The 15350-nt window shown below is 50.2% G+C and overlaps 1 protein-coding gene across 1 annotated transcript; it reads left to right on the forward strand.

The window, feature by feature from the left end:
- Positions 1 to 1551: 1551 nt before the first annotated feature.
- LOC117094250 (collagen alpha-1(XXIV) chain-like) lies at positions 1552 to 15146 on the forward strand. Its single transcript, XM_033229432.1, has 4 exons — positions 1552 to 1675; positions 2225 to 2548; positions 14280 to 14383; positions 14973 to 15146. Exons 1-4 carry the CDS (start codon positions 1552 to 1554, stop codon positions 15084 to 15086), a joined length of 666 nt encoding a protein of 221 aa, XP_033085323.1. The 3' UTR covers positions 15087 to 15146.
- Positions 15147 to 15350: the final 204 nt, after the last annotated feature.

Consider the following 15350-nt stretch of genomic DNA (forward strand, 5'->3'; position numbering starts at 1 on the left):
TCCCTTTCTCACCTCCATGCTTCTCCAGATTCTCTATTTAGTGCCTTTCCTGGGACTTGAGAGTCAAGAGGCCTGATCATGCTGAGGACCATGAGCTTTGGAATCAGATCCACCTAGCTTCCAAACTGCAATCTGCCACCCTCTACCCTTGAATCAAATACATTTAATAGATCTTATTTTTTAAAACAGGGATAAGGGTATCTACTTGATAGGTTTACTGATGCAAGGATTAAATAGCATAATGCATATACAGCCTTAGCACAATACCAGGTTCAGAGAAGTTTAGCAAATAATAGAATAATAATAAATAATAAGAGGTATTATTAGATCCAGCTGGCTACCCCCTTGCTTTGCGACCTGGCATATGGTTGGCATATTTCTCTAGTTTCTGCCACTGATGCCAGTCTCTCCTATCTTTAATTTCACTGGCCACTTTAGAGAATATTGGAAGGAGGAGGTTTGTTAACTGGGTCCGTACTATCATTTTGCCCAGGAGTTTCCCTTTACATGTTTGGGCTGGTTTCTGTTGGTACAAGGAAATAAATTGATTTCCAAACACTTATCTTAAATTTTTTTTCTTTTCTTTTTTTTTTTTTTTGAGACAAAGCCTCACTCTGTCACCCAGGCTGGAGTGCAGTGGCACGATCTTGGCTCACTGAAACCTCCGCCCTCTGGGTTCAAGCAATTCTCCTGCCTCACCCTCCCTAGTAGCTGGGATTACAGGCATGTGCTATCATGCCTGGCTAATTTTTTGTATTTTTAGCAGAGACGGAGTTTCACCCTGTTGAACAGGCTGATCTCAAACTCCTAACCTCAGGTGATCCACCCACGTTGGCCTACCAAAGTGCTGGGATTACAGGCTTGAGACACTGCACCCAGCCAAGATTTAATGTTATGACTGAGGTAAACATGAATGGAAGCAAATTTTCAAAATATCTCTGATTTGATCTCATGTGTATACATTTGTGTCTGAATGTACATTAGATAGATGGGGAGTGCATAGATGTGGAACAGGCAGAACCTACCAAGCCAAGAGGACTGGACCTGAATTGTTGGACAGAGGGAATTCGTAACAGAAAACACTTCCATGTTTTACTCTGTATACTTCATTACTTTATGCTCTACCACAACAAGAATGTATTGTATATGTTTTTTTTTTTTTTCCTTAATCTTAAATTCAAAATATAAGGTAGCCCACTGGCTCTGAGCTACAAGAATCCTTATGGGTTTGGCAGTTCTTTGACAACTTCCCACCTGGCTAAACTATCAAGGAATGTCCTACCACCCGCATGAGAAATTCTTGGCATTCCTGAAATAAATTCTTCTCCTGAGCCAGCCCATGTGGGCATCATAATCTCCTTGAAGGCTTTAAGAAGATTTAGATCTGAGTCTGTCTCAGATTCTTGGGCTCAGAACCAGAATTTCTTCATCTGAGGCTATTAGCTTGCTCGGGAGGAGGGAGTGAGAACTGGATCACTGGTTAGCGTAGTGACTGTTTTAGACAATTGCACAGCCACAGCCAGGAACACAAAAGGCAGAGAGGCAGCCTTGATGTGCAACGGCTCCAGTGAACCCCAATGGGGACCCCTGATGGACAAAGGCCTTCTGCTAGGCTTGGTGACGAAAGCGTTCCTCTTACAGCCAGGCAAGGCCCTCAGGGCCCTGCAACAGAGAAGTTAGAGCTGCAGCTTTTTTTGCTTGGTATTTTCACTAAAACTTAATTTCTTGTTGCACTTGTTGGATGGGCGTGTCCCCTAGGGGAAGTTTCCACTACTGTGCGCTAAACTTTGGACTGCTTGTACCATCTTACTTGTCCCCTCATTAATAATGAATTAAATAAAATCTTTAGTATATGCTAATTTCATATCTTTACGAGAGTCACGATTTTACCTTTTTTTTTTTGAAAAGTACCTTTTCACATTGCTATCACTCCCTTACGGGAGCAGTGAGTTTCTGGGTCTCCCTCTTAGGGCCAGACACTGTTCCGTGTAATTAGAATTAATTTCTTGTTCTTGGTAGCCAGAGAAACGCTTCCACACTCCCAGGAGACGGGGGTTCAGATCTTGTGCCATGGCTGAGGCTGATGCTGAGGAAGACACTTGTCTCCGAGTCTCAGTCTGCCTGCCTGTGAAACGGGCTCATAACAAACCCCTGACCCCAGCCTCAGTCGCCTTGAGCCTGTGACCTCGCCCAACCCCTCCGCTTCCTCCCGGGCCCCCTGGAGGCCCGGGGACTCCGGGGGCGGCCCCTTACTCTGGAGGCGACCGGGTGGCACGTTGGTGCCTCAGCTCCCGGGGGTTTCTGGGCTCCGCGCTGCCCACGGGGTACCCTGGAGCCTCTGGAGTAGGCGGGTTCTCTGGAGCCAGAAAGCTCAGAGCCGCCCAGGAATTCTGGCTCGGACTGAGGGCGTTTCCTCCCGGGCCGGCAGGACGGGATCTGGCGGCTGCATGCAGAGGCAGCACTGCGCTCGGCCGGGTCGGCACCTTGCGGCTCCCGCTCTGTGCACTGGCCGGGCTGGCCCTGCTCCGCGCCGCGGGCGCTTTGGCCAGTGAGTGGGGCGCGGGGCGCGGCAGGGGACACGGAGCCGGGGAGATCTGCAGATGGCGAGGAAGGAATGAGTAAGAGAGAGGGACAGAGAGAGGGCTGGACACAGCAGCGAGATGGAGAGAGGCAGGTGCAGGGCGGGAGGGATGGAGAGAAAGATGGTGAGAGGAAACAGACTCAGAAAAAGGCAAAGAAGTAGAGCAATGGAGGGGTAAAGGAGAGAGGGAAGAATCAACAGTGAAAAGGAAAAAAGGAGAGGCCGAGACAGAAAGAGGCTTTCCCTGAACAGATATGAACTAAGATAGAAAGAAAAAGGAGTTTGAGAGACAAAAAAGAAGAAGGAAAGAGAAACAGTGACTAAATTGGCAAGGGGTGGAGGGAGAGAGGATATTGAAGAAAAGAGAAAGATTTCAGAGAGACCAAAAAGAAGAGAGAGAGAAACTCGATGCCCGGAGTAGAGCTGGCGAGACAGGAGCCAGGATCTGGAGTGGGAGGTCACAGCTGCTGGGTGGGGCAGCCGCGGAGGCCAGCTCCCTCTCAGAGGGCCTGCGGAGACTCAGGCCTGGCCTTACAGGTCATTGCTTAAGAAGCCAGACTCCAAAGGGTGTGTGACCCAGGCCAGACCAGCACAGCCTTAAGGAGTCAGGCAGGCGAGCCCAGGAGAGAGGCCACCAATTCACCTGCCAGGTGGCCTCAGGTGGTTCTGCAGTAGGCAAAGTCAGCCTCCCGGTTTCCAGGGAGCTTCTCTGGGGAACTGAGCTGTTTTGGGTGGAGATGGGGGACTGGGTGGAGGTGGAGAGCTGTGCGGGAGGGAGAGGCTGTCTGGGTACTCTCCTAACTGGGTTCCTTGCCTTTCACTGTCCCCTTTCTTCCCCCCACCTCCCCCCTCAGCTTAATGCTGCCCCCTCACAGGTGAGGCTTAGACAGGGTGACTCATGTCAAGTGACTTACTAGACTGCAGTGTGGGGCAGTACACAGATGCTATTCCAGCATCCTGCACATGGCACAGGACTTTACAGTTTACCAGCCACAACCCCATTTAGCCAGGGATGGCTAGAGCTCATTCCAGTTGCCCAGGTGAGGGGAAAGCTCAGATCTCCCGGTGGTGCCAAGGCAGAGTCCTCACAAAGCATCCAGGCCTCCTGCCCCCTCGGTCATTGCCCCGACCTTGGCAGAAGTGCCCTGTGCTAAGATAGAAGCCCCTAGCGCCTTTCAGGGTCCGGTGAACTGTGGGATTAAGCACTTGGGGAGACGATCCAGACCAGCCCTTGGGATCCCCTGCCTTGGGTGAGTCCCTTCTCCTTTCTGGTGCCGTTTCTTCCTCTATACATTGGGGAGAATGATACTCACCCCACAGGGTTGGCCTCAGGGATTAGATGACAGAGGAAGTGCCCAGCAGGGAACATGCATCAAACACATTCTCTCAGATGACTCCATTGATCTCTCTGAGCCTCAGTTTACCCACGTGTTAAAGATGACCACCAATGGCTTCCTCACAAGCTGCCTGAGGAGTGGCTGGAACTCTGCCCAGCATAGAGTACAGGCCCCAGTACACACCCTCCCATCCGCCTCTCCTTTACTCCCTCCCAGCTCAGCCCCAGGCTCCAGGGCTAAGCGCACAAAGCAGCACCTGTGCTTCTCCCAGAGGGAGGAGGGAGCAGCCTGCCCACAAGTGGCTACTTTTGGTGCCCCTTTTAGCCACAACTTACACAGAGACTTTAATTTAAACTCACTTTTAAACGTTATTTTTCTTTCTGATTATGCATGCTTATTGCTACAGATTAAGAAGAAAAGGAGTTTGGGAGGCTAAGGCAGGCAGATCACAAGGTCAGGATATCGAGACCGGCCTGGCTAACGTGGTGAAACCCTGTCTCTACTAAAAATACAAAAAATTAGCCGGGCCTGGTAGCACAAGCCTGTAGTCCCAGCTACTCAGGAGGCTGAGGCAGGAGAATCATTTGAACCTGGAAGGCAGAGGGTGCAGTGAGCTGAGATCACACCACCACACTCCGGCCTGGGTGACAGAGCAAGACTCCATCTCAAAGAAAAAAAAGGAGAAAGAGGAAAGTATTCATGTATTAGTGTAGTTTCACATTGACCTCCTACATTTTTGTGCATATTCTTTCAGCTTTTAGATGATATATCCTAAGTTTTGACTATGAAAACTTTTGGATACAAAATAATAGTATATGAAAGAAAGATATAATGTACTTATCAACCCTGCTTCAACAAGTATCATTCATAGGCAGTTTTTTATGGTTTTTTTTTTTTTTTTTTTTTTGAGACAGAGTCTCGCTGTGTCGCCCAGGCTGGAGTGCAGTGGCGCGATCTTGGCTCACTGCAAGCTCCACCTCCCGGGTTCACGCCATTCTCCTGCCTCAGCCTCCCGAGTAGCTGGGACTACAGGAGCCCACCACAACGCTTGCCTAATTCTTTTGTATTTTTAGTAGAGACGGGGTTTCACTGTGTTAGCCAGGATGGTCTCCATCTCCTGACCTCGTGATCTGCTTGCCTCAGCCTCCCAAAGTGCTGGGATGACAGGCGTGAGCCCCCCGCCCGGCCCATGGGCAGTTTTATCTGATCTATAGTCTCCACCCTCTTTCCCCTCTCTGGATTATTTTAAAGGAAATCCAGACATTGTATATTTTCTTTCTTTTTTTTTTTTGAGACAGGGTCTCATTCTGTCACCCATGCTAGAATGCAGTGGCGCAATCTCAGCTCACTGCAACCTCCACCTTCTGAGTTCAAGTGATTCTCCTGCCTCAGCCTCCTGAGTAGCTGGTACTACAGGCATGCGCCACCACACCTGACTAATTTTGGTATTTTTAGTAGAGACAGGGTTTCACCATGTTGGCCAGGCTGGTCTTGAACTCCTGGGCTTGAGTGATCCACCTGCCTCAGCCTCTCAGTGTGTTGGGATTACAGGTGTGAGCCACAACGCCTGGCCTGGTATCATGTATTTTCATCTGTAAATATTTCCTTGTGTACCTCTAAGAGATAAGCACTCTTTCAATAAACATAACTGCAATGCCATGATAATACTCCCAAAACAGTGTGTGATTGAATATCATTAAATATTCAATCACTGTTCAAATGTCCTTGATTGTGTCATATCTTTTTACAATTCATTTGTTTGATCCAAATAAGATTACATACACTGCATTTGGTCAATATGTCTGTTAGGTCTCTTTAAATATGTAAATCTTCTGTCCCCCTTTTTTACTTAATTTTTGTTGTTGAAGAAACTTAAGTTTGTCCTGTAAAGTTTTCCACATTTAGATTTTGCTAATTGCATCCCTTTGATGTCATTTAAATACCACCACCCCTTGTATTTTCTTTTTTTCTTTTTTTTTTTAAATGGAGTCTCGCTCTTTCGCCCAGGCTGGAGTGCAGTGGCCGGATCTCAGCTCACTGCAAGCTCCACCTCCCGGGTTCACGCCATTCTCCTGCCTCAGCCTCCCGTGTAGCTGGGACTACAGGTGCCCACCACCTCCCCCGGCTAGTTTTTTGTATTTTTTAGTAGAGACGGAGTTTCACCGTATTAGCCAGGATGGTCTCGATTTCCTGACCTCGTGATCCGCCCGTCTCGGCCTCCCAAAGTGCTGGGATTGCAGGCTTGAGCCACCGTGCCTGGCCCACCCGTTGTATTTTCTATAAATTGAGAGGTATCTCTAGCATGTCAGACTTCCAACCTTGTTTTTTGTTTTGTTTTGTTTTTTTTCTGAGACAGAGTCTCATTCTGTCATCCAGGCTGGAGTGCAGTGGTGTGATCTCGGCTCACCACAACCTCTGCCTCCCAGGTTCAAGCAATTCTCGTGCCTCAGGCTCATGAGTAGCTGGGATTACAGGTGCGCACCCCCACGCCTGGCTAATTTTTGCAATTTTTTTTAGTAGAGACAGGGGCAGGGGAGTTTCGCCATGTTGGCCAGGCTGGTCTCGAACTCCTGACATCAAGTGATCAGCCTGCCTCAGCCTCCCAAAGTGCTGGGATACAGGCGTGAGCCACCACGCTGGGCCCTAGGCTTCTTTTAGCAGCACTCAGAGCAACCTTTATCCCTGATGGCTAAAAGACCATGAGCCACCACGGCCGGCCCACATTTTGGAGTTTTTTTATAGAAACACTTAAAGAATAGTGTTCTGCTGCTTTCAAAAATAATCAAAACCCATGGATGATTTTGAATGAATTATACATTTTAATACAAATATTGGATGTGGTAAATTTATTATTCTATTATATTGAATGTGATCAAATATAATTAACCCCCAGGTGGCCAGGGTTGCTTTTCAAAGCAGAGTGTGACTTTGACAATTCAGAAGATAGAGCGGCACCTTTCACAGATGCCCGAGGAAATGTTTCTCATCACCCAGCATGCAGAAACCATCTGCGACGTGACCCTTTCTTACTGTTTGGGTCCAGATACAAAAGATTCTCCCTGTAAGGCCTGGAAGTAGAGGGAGCAGTACTTCCGCCTCGGAGGATGGGACCCAGAGGCCACGTCTCTTTAATGGGGGCAGCCAGCCCAGCCCAGCCCTCCCCTGGGGCCTCCAGGCTCCACAGCAGCCTGTTCTCGCCAGCACAGGAAGCCCCGCCCATGGCCACCATCCAGGGTGCACATCAGGCGCCAAGCAGGAGCTGGGCCAGAGAAAACAACGCGGCATCCAAGGAGGTCCATTTCCCAACTGGCAGGGCCTGGGAGAGCAGAAGGAAAGGAAGGAAGGAGCCCTGTGGAGCCACAGCCTTGGCTGCTCAGGGTTAATCATCATAATCCTTCAGCCTTTTCCACTCCCCTTGTCTGAGCCACTGACAGCCCCGTGGGTGCATGTGCGTGTCTACTATTTTTTTTTTTTTTTTTTACAATCCATGGTCTTCCACTGTCACCCAGGCTGCAGTGCAGTGGTGCAATCGTAGCTGAGTGTAGTCTCAAACTCCTGGGTTCAAGCAATTCTCCCGCCTCAGTTTTCCAAATACCTGAGACTACAAGTATATGCCACCAATCTTGGCTACTTTTTTTATTATTTATTTATTTATTTATTTATTTTGTAGAAACAGAATCTCACTGTGTTGCCCAGGGTGGCCTCAAACTTCTGGCTTCAAACGATCCTCCTGCCTCAGCCTCCTAAAACTCTGGGATTACAGGTGTGAACCACTGAGCCCAGCTCTTGTAGGCCTCTTGAGGCCTCTCTACAGCCTCCAAAAGACAGAGAAGAATTAAGGATGCACTACACGGGGGAGTCAGGGCCTCGGGCCTACCCTACCCCATTTTATGGAGGAGGCAGCAGAGGCTCAGAGAGGAGAAGAAACTTTCTCACAATCCCACAACCATTAATGGCTGAACCAGGCTGAGAACAGGGGTCTCCAGCATGTTTTCTACCATGATGCGTTCAAGTCAGCGCTGTGGTGAGGACACTGGTGCGGAGGGAGCAGGCAGTACAATGTCAGGCCCTGCTCCAAGCTTGCTCTCTCAGATGCACTCTGTGGAGGCCCCGATGAGCTCATGGACAGTTGCTCCGGGGTGCACAGAGCACAGTTTTGTCCAGATGTGAAGGATTAGTGCTGAGCCATGTTGGGAGTGACCTCAGCCCAGCCTTTTCCCTGGAGGGGTTTTGGAGCCAAGTTAGACCTCATCACAGACACGTAGAGAACAGGGTGTTTTAGGCCAGTGAAGAGAAGCAGGCTCTGGTTGTTCCTGACTTCTAAAGCAGCCAGACTCCCACTTGGCTGGCAGGGTCACACTGCATTCCTCTGGCCTAAGCCTGGGGGAAGTATGTGAGGGGAGAGTGGCTAGGGTCTGGGAGACGGCAGGTGAGCCTCAGGGGAAAGGCTTGGCCAAAGGCCTCTGGACAGAGCCAGCAGGAGGTATGTGTATCCACAGACTTATGACAACAGGCCCTCCCACAGGACAGCCACTCTGTCTGTGGGGAACAGCTCTTCCGGCCCCCTCCGAGCTTTTTCTCTCCAAGCTGAGCAGCCCAGTTTTAGCTGAGGCAATTGAGTTAAAATTTGGAGTCCCAGACTGGGTGCGGTGGTTCACACCTATAATCCCAGCACTTTGGGAGGCCGAGGCAGGCGGATCACTTAAGCCCAGGGGTTTGAGCTTAGCCTGGGCAACGCAGTGAAACCCCATCTCTACAAAAATTACAAAACATAGCCAGGCATGGTAGTGTGTGCCTGTAGTCCCAGCCACTCTGGAGGCTGAGGTGGGAGAATTGCTTGAACCCGGGAAGAAGAGGTTGCAGTGAGCCATGACCGTGCCACTGCACTTCAGCCTGGGTGACAGAGTGAGGCCCTGTCTAAAAAAAAAAAAAAGGAGTCCCTTCCCATAGCCTCCTTTAGACTTGCTCCTGCCTCTCAAGGGCCTTCTCAGGATGTGGGGCCAGGATGGAGCATAGCCCCCAGGGGCCTCTCTATCTCTGAATATTTTACGTGGATGCCTGCAGCAAACGATGGCTGCTGCTTTCTGCTGACAACCCCGTCAGACTTGTGTTATGGAACATTTCAAACCGTGCATACAACAGTAGAGAATCGCTGAATGTGCCCCCAAGTGCTCATCACCCAGCTTTAGCAATTAGCTACTCTCAGCCCATCCTGTTTGCTCTAAACATCCACGCATGCCTCTTCCCCTTCCCCATCCAGGCCTGGATTATTTGGAAGTAAATCCAAGACAGCATAGCATTTCCTCTGGAAATATTTCAGTATGGGTCGTTAAAGGACTTGCCTTAAAAAAAATAGCCAAAGCGCCGTTATAATGTCCTCCTCCCTCCCCAGATTCAGCAATAACACCATTATCTTTCGAAGAGTCTTTTCTAAGTTCAGTGGAGGGAAATAATGAAAAGGAGAATTTGAAAAACAGATTGTTCTCCACAAAAGATGCTCAGAGTAGAAGGACGTTTTGTCCCTTGTCTTGTTCTCATCCCTGAGTGGAAGAACTGAGAGCTAGATAGAGTTGGAATCAGAAAATCACAGGGCAGGGGGGCCCCACCTTGCTGAGATGAGGAGGTCAGGGTGCCTGAGGTCCAGGCGTTTGCAGATGGTGTGACCTTGGGTAAATCACTCGGCCTCAGAGTTACACATCCATCACCAGCTCCGTCCCATCTCAAGACCTGCCCCGCTTCTAGATAACTGCAGATGACCCCATGGTCAACCCATCCAACACCAAGGCCTTATAGCTACAAACACTGCACGTGGAGAGATCAGTTCCGTAACTCTCTCCCCGCACTGAGCTTTGGATGCCCACATCCATGGCCACAGCCTTGATGCTGTCACTATCTGAAGCTGCTCTACCTCTAAAAGCTAAAATTGCAATATTCTTTACCTCTTGTTCCTCCTGTGATTCCTAACCTCCAGTCTCTTCAGCCCCCATTTCTCCCAATTTATTGGCCCTCTTCTTGGCCTCATTTCTTTCCTTATCCCAGCTGGATTCCAGGGCTCCTCTCCTAAACCCCCGGCTGGCCAAATCTCAGTTCCTTGGCCCCTTGCCTCCACCACATCCATCCTGCAGACTCCTAGGTTTCAACTCCATCCAGCCATCTGTCTTTGCCATTCTGCACCCAGACTGTGGAGCACTGCTGGGGGAGGACTCGTGCTTCCAAGATTCCTGTTGATGTCAGCTCATTCTGCATGGTTCTCCTCCACTGCATCCCTCATTCTGCACATACTCTTTTGAAGCCCTGTCTGTATTCAAGTCCCTTACCTAGTGGTGCACTGATGGACTGGCTCTCAAAAAAAAAAAAAAAGGAGGGCGTGTTGTTGATTTCTGTGGTGTAAGTGTTCTCATCATGGCCACGATTTTTTTTTTTTTACTTAAAACTTTTTTCTTTTTAGAGATGGGGGTCTCACTATATTAATCAGCCTGGTCTCGAACTCCTGGCCTCAAGCGATCCTCCCACTCGGCCTCCCAAAGTGCTAGGATTACAGGCACGAGTTACCATTTCCAGACACCATGGTCACTACTTTAATGTCTGTGTTTAGCAACCTAGTCATAGAATTCTTGACAGTTTCACATCTAGCCCTCCTTGCTACGTGATCTCCATCTCACTGCACAGAGTAAATAGAGGCTACCAGTAAAATGGGAGCTCACTCCACTTTTTGGCCCTCTAGTTAGATGGTTTACCCTTGTCCATTTTTGCTGCATTCCCTCTGTCTTCCTTCCAGATGCAGTCCCACGCGCTCTGGATCCAGGGCCTCCCATCAATTCAGGAAGTGCATTCCTTGGGTTCTCTCGTCTTCCTCCTGTCCCTCAGGCTGTAAGCATGGTTGTGTTTTCCAGTACTTAAAAAAACAAAACAAAACAAAAACCAAATGACAGCCATAAATACCTCTCTAGACCTTGCGATCCAATCTCCCTTCCTTCACAGCCAAGCTTTGTGAAATTTTCCAGAATCCAAGTTTCTACCCCCAACCTCACCTTCCCTTCTCAAGTCATAGTAATCCAAACTCTGCTTTGCCTCCACTCCTGAAAGTGCTGGGGTGAAATTTAGCAGGGCCTTTCCTGTGCTCTCTTTCCAGTCCTTATCTTGCTAGACCTCCCTGCTGCTTTCGGCCATGCTGACCCATTTCATCCCCTATATCTGTAAAGCTCTTGGCTTCTCTTGACTGCTGGGGCAGTACCCGCCTTCCTGAATGTCAGTGTTCTCCAAGGTTCCAGCCAACCCTGATGCCCCACAGGCATCTCGGGGTTACCAACTCTGAAACTCGAGCGTGGAATCAGGGATCTCACTCTTCTGCTGTGAGGGTTGATGGTGCCTGGAAGAGCTAACTCAAGGAGAACAATGCTGAATCAAGAGTTGAGTGGCTTGAATGGCAGATCCTCTGCTTGTGAGTAGTGACTTTGGACTCATCCTTTCACCCTTCTGTGCATCGGTTTTCCTACGTGTAGATTGGGCATAACAGCAGGTTGTTGGAGAGGTTAAGTTAGCACCCTACATGGTGCATGGTAAGCACTCATCACATGCCAGCTCTTACTAATGGGTTCCCAGTGTCAGTGCTGCTACTGAAATACCTCCTTTCATTTTCTTCCTCACTATTCCTACAGCTACTTGGGAGGCAGAGGCAGGAGAATCGCTTGAACCCAGGAGGCAGAGGTTGGAGTGAGCCGAGATTGCGCCACTGCACTCCAGCCTTGGCAACAGAGCTAGACTCCATCAAAAACAAAACAAAACAACAACAGTGAAAAAACAAGCATCAGAACCTGTTTATTAAAGCCTCTGGGTTAAAGCTCCGTCCCCTATGCTTCATTTCCAGGACTTCCCTCTCCAGTCTCTCTCCTGCCCACCCTGTATCTCCAGCCACTGCAGGCTCCCTGCAGGGTTTGCACAGTGAGCCATGCTCTTTCAGGCCTCTCCATTGTTGCAGGTGCCATTCTTCCTAGCTGAAGCCTGCCCTCCCTTCCTCCCTGGGCTTCACCTCTTTGAGAAGGTCCATCTGGGTCTGTAGGTGACTGTGCCTGTAGAGACTGGTGGGATTGAGATGGCTGACACTCACACACTGACCCCCACCTGGGCCATCCTCTGCTTGCTCTTGAGTTTGCTTTGAGGACTGGCCTCACTTTAGCCCAGTGTTTACTTAAGTCTCTGGCATTATGGAAAACTAAGGGTCCCACAGTGACAAGACTTGTTTTCCCACAGCTGCAGAACCCTTCAGCCCTCCCTGAGGAGACTCAGCTCAGAGCACAGCTTGGGACAGACACATGGCTGTGCAATGCCATCTAGATGTCATGGAGGAGGTAACAGTGTGGTTTGGAAGGACGTGCAGATTCAGGACCACCTTCTAGGATAGTGTTTTTATGGGCAGATGCAAGCTTGCTTTGGAATGTCAGGACATCTGGGCCAATCCTGCCCTGGGGCCACCTTGTCCAACATCACCCTCCCATCTAGGCTGCCAGGCTGGCGAACCCCCACTGGATCCTGCCTCCCCTAAGGCCTTACTTACCCCCACCCTGACATTTTAGCATCATTACTAGATGGGAAGGTGGAAATCCAGTCACTGTTTTGTTACATAGCCACGATTCCTAACTTGTGTGGGGAAAAGTTTACATCTTTATTATCACAAGCCTTTAACTGAAATTGAGCATTCCCGTTCATCATAAATACAGACAGCAAGCCACGGTGTTAACAGTACTATAGCTTTGTCATCAACAGAAATTCAGATAATTTCATCTTCTTCTAGTTATGAATATCTCAACATAACATTTATATCTTTCATTATGTCAAAATTTCAGTTGTTGTTAGGCCTGATGATAAATCACGTGAGTTAGTGAGTTAATAAATACTTTTTTTTTTTTTTTTTGAGGCAGAGTCTCTCTCTGTCGACCAGGCTGGAGTGCAGTGGTGCAGTCTCAGCTCACTGCAACTTCCAACTCCCAGGCTCAAGCAATCCTCCCACCTCAGCCTCCCAAGTAGCTGGGACTACGGCACAAATACCACCATGCCTGGCTAATTTTTGTATATTTTTGTAGAAGTGAGGTTTTGCTATGGTTCCCAGGCTGGTCTCAAACTCCTAAGCTCAAGCCATCCACCCACCTCGGCCTCCCAAACTGCTGGGATTACAGGCATGAGCCACTGTGCCCAGTCAATACATATATTATATCCAATTTTTAAAATTTTGTTTTTGACAGGGTCTTGCTCTGTCACCCAGGCTAAAGTGCATGGTACAATCTCGGCTCACTGCCACCTCCGCCTCCCAGGTTCCAGTGATTCTCATGCCTCAACTTCCTGAGTAGCTGGGACCACAGGCATGCACCACCATGCCCGGCTAATTTTTTGTATTTTTGGTAGAGATGGGGTTTCACCATATGGCCAGGCTGGTCTCAAACTCCTGACCTCAAGTGATCTGCCTGCCTCGGCCTCCCAAAGTGCTGGGATTGTATACAGGCGTGAGTCACCATGCTGGGCCAAAAAGTTTGTTTGTTTGTTTATTTATTTATTTATTTATTTTTAGGCAGAGTCTCACTCTGTCGCCCAGGCTGGAGTGCAATGGCATGATCTCGGCTCACTGCAAACTCCACCTCCCGGTTCAAGTGATTCTCTTGCCTCGGCCTCCCGAGTAGCTGGGACTACAGATGCGCATCACCTTGCCAGGCTTCTTGTTGTATTTTTAGTAGAGACAGGGTTTCACCATGTTGACCAGGCTGATCTCAATCTCCTGACCTCTGGATCCCCCCACCTCGGTCTCCCAAAGTGTTGGGATTACAGGCGTGAGCCACCACGCCCGGCCTAATACTTGAATTATATTTTATTGCAATTGGTGCCCTTGGTAATTCTATATGTTTTATTTTTTGCATTGAAGGCATTATTCTGAGAAGAGGTCCCTAGGCTTCACTACACTGCTAGTAGGGTCCATGGCATACACAGGGAAAAACCATTAAGAACCGTGAGTAAATTTCAAAATCCCAGACCTGTCATTTGGCAGGGACACCACCAGGGAGCGGAATAACAAAAGGAATGTGAGTTCCAGGCTGTGACGTCCAAACGGGAGAAGGTTATCTACAGGCGCTTCATCCAAACCTGTGACTGAGTGCCAAAAAGGAAGGAGCCTTAGAGAGCGAGCCCCGTAGGATATTGTCATCTGGGGAAACTGAGGCAGGTAGGGGCAGAGCCTGAGGAAAACCCAGGTCCTGCAGCGCCCAGTCCTTTCCCACTGCACCCCCCTGGACCGCCAGCTGCTCCTTGGGACCTGGCTGATAAAGCAGAACGTGGTTCCGCTCCTGTCCTGGACGTTACCCACCTTCTCACTGTAGATGGTAGAGAAGACCACGGATCACCTGGGGACACCTGCTGGAGGAGCTGGCCTGGAATCTGCCCCGGGGACCCTTCAGCCCCGCCCCCGACCTCCTCGGAGAGGGTGAGCGGTGCGGGTGGCAGAGGACAGCCTCTGGGCAGCTGTCATCTGGCGCTGGGCAGGCGAGACGGGGGCGGCTGCTATACCGCATAGGGGAGCCCGGAGAGCAGGGAGGGTCCCAGCGCCCCCTGCAGACGGAAGCGGGACGGCGTCATCCCCGCTCCCCTGCCTTACCACCCCGCCTCACGCCACACCCCGCCCCCCCAAACCCCCCCAACCCCCTCCCCCCCCTCCCCCGCCACAACGGGTCGCTGCTTCCCAGTGTCAGATGAGGTTCTGGAAGAGCCGGCCCTAGATGCCCTCTCAGCACAGCCCCGGCGCGAAGCTGCCTGCTTCACTGGCCTTCTCAGCGCCTTTCATTCCCCCCTGAGGAGCCACTCCTGTTCCACCCCAAAACCGTGGCAGGGAAGACAGGTACCCCCACTGATCAGGCAGGGACAGAGTTGCACTCTGTTCTCTCCTTGAGCCCTGTGTCCCGTGCGCAGGAGTTCCCGGGGGCTGGGGAGGGGAGGGAAGGAACAGCTGCACACCACGGGGGCGGGTACCCTGCAGCACCCCAGCTTGCTCAGTGGAGGCTGCTGCTTTCTTTCAGATGGCTTCTGAGCCCTGGAGCTGGAGCCCAGCAGCTGGAGGTGGTACACCTGCCAGGCAGCACCCTCTGAGAGCCAGCCCTGGTCTCTCACCCTCCTTCTTCAGCTTCATGTGAAATAAAAGCTACTGTTTTGGTCTCCTCTGTGTCTGCTGACAGAGTAACCCGTTTAACTACAGCCCCTTCTCCCTCCACTTCCATGCCTGGGGGAGGCCGGCAACCCCCTCCAGGCTCAGACCTGGGGACACGCCCACTCCCCCTTTCTGTGCTTTAGCACTCCTTATTTATAGGGGCAGATGGAGCAGGAGTTCATTCACAGAGGTGGGGTCCCTTCGAGTGGCCTTGCTTCTCAAAATGTGGCCATAAGTGAGAAGCAAGGGG

The sequence above is a fragment of the Trachypithecus francoisi genome, unplaced genomic scaffold (genome assembly GCF_009764315.1).
Source record: "Trachypithecus francoisi isolate TF-2019V2 unplaced genomic scaffold, Tfra_2.0 Lachesis_group13, whole genome shotgun sequence".
NCBI classification, from domain to species: domain Eukaryota; kingdom Metazoa; phylum Chordata; class Mammalia; order Primates; family Cercopithecidae; genus Trachypithecus; species Trachypithecus francoisi.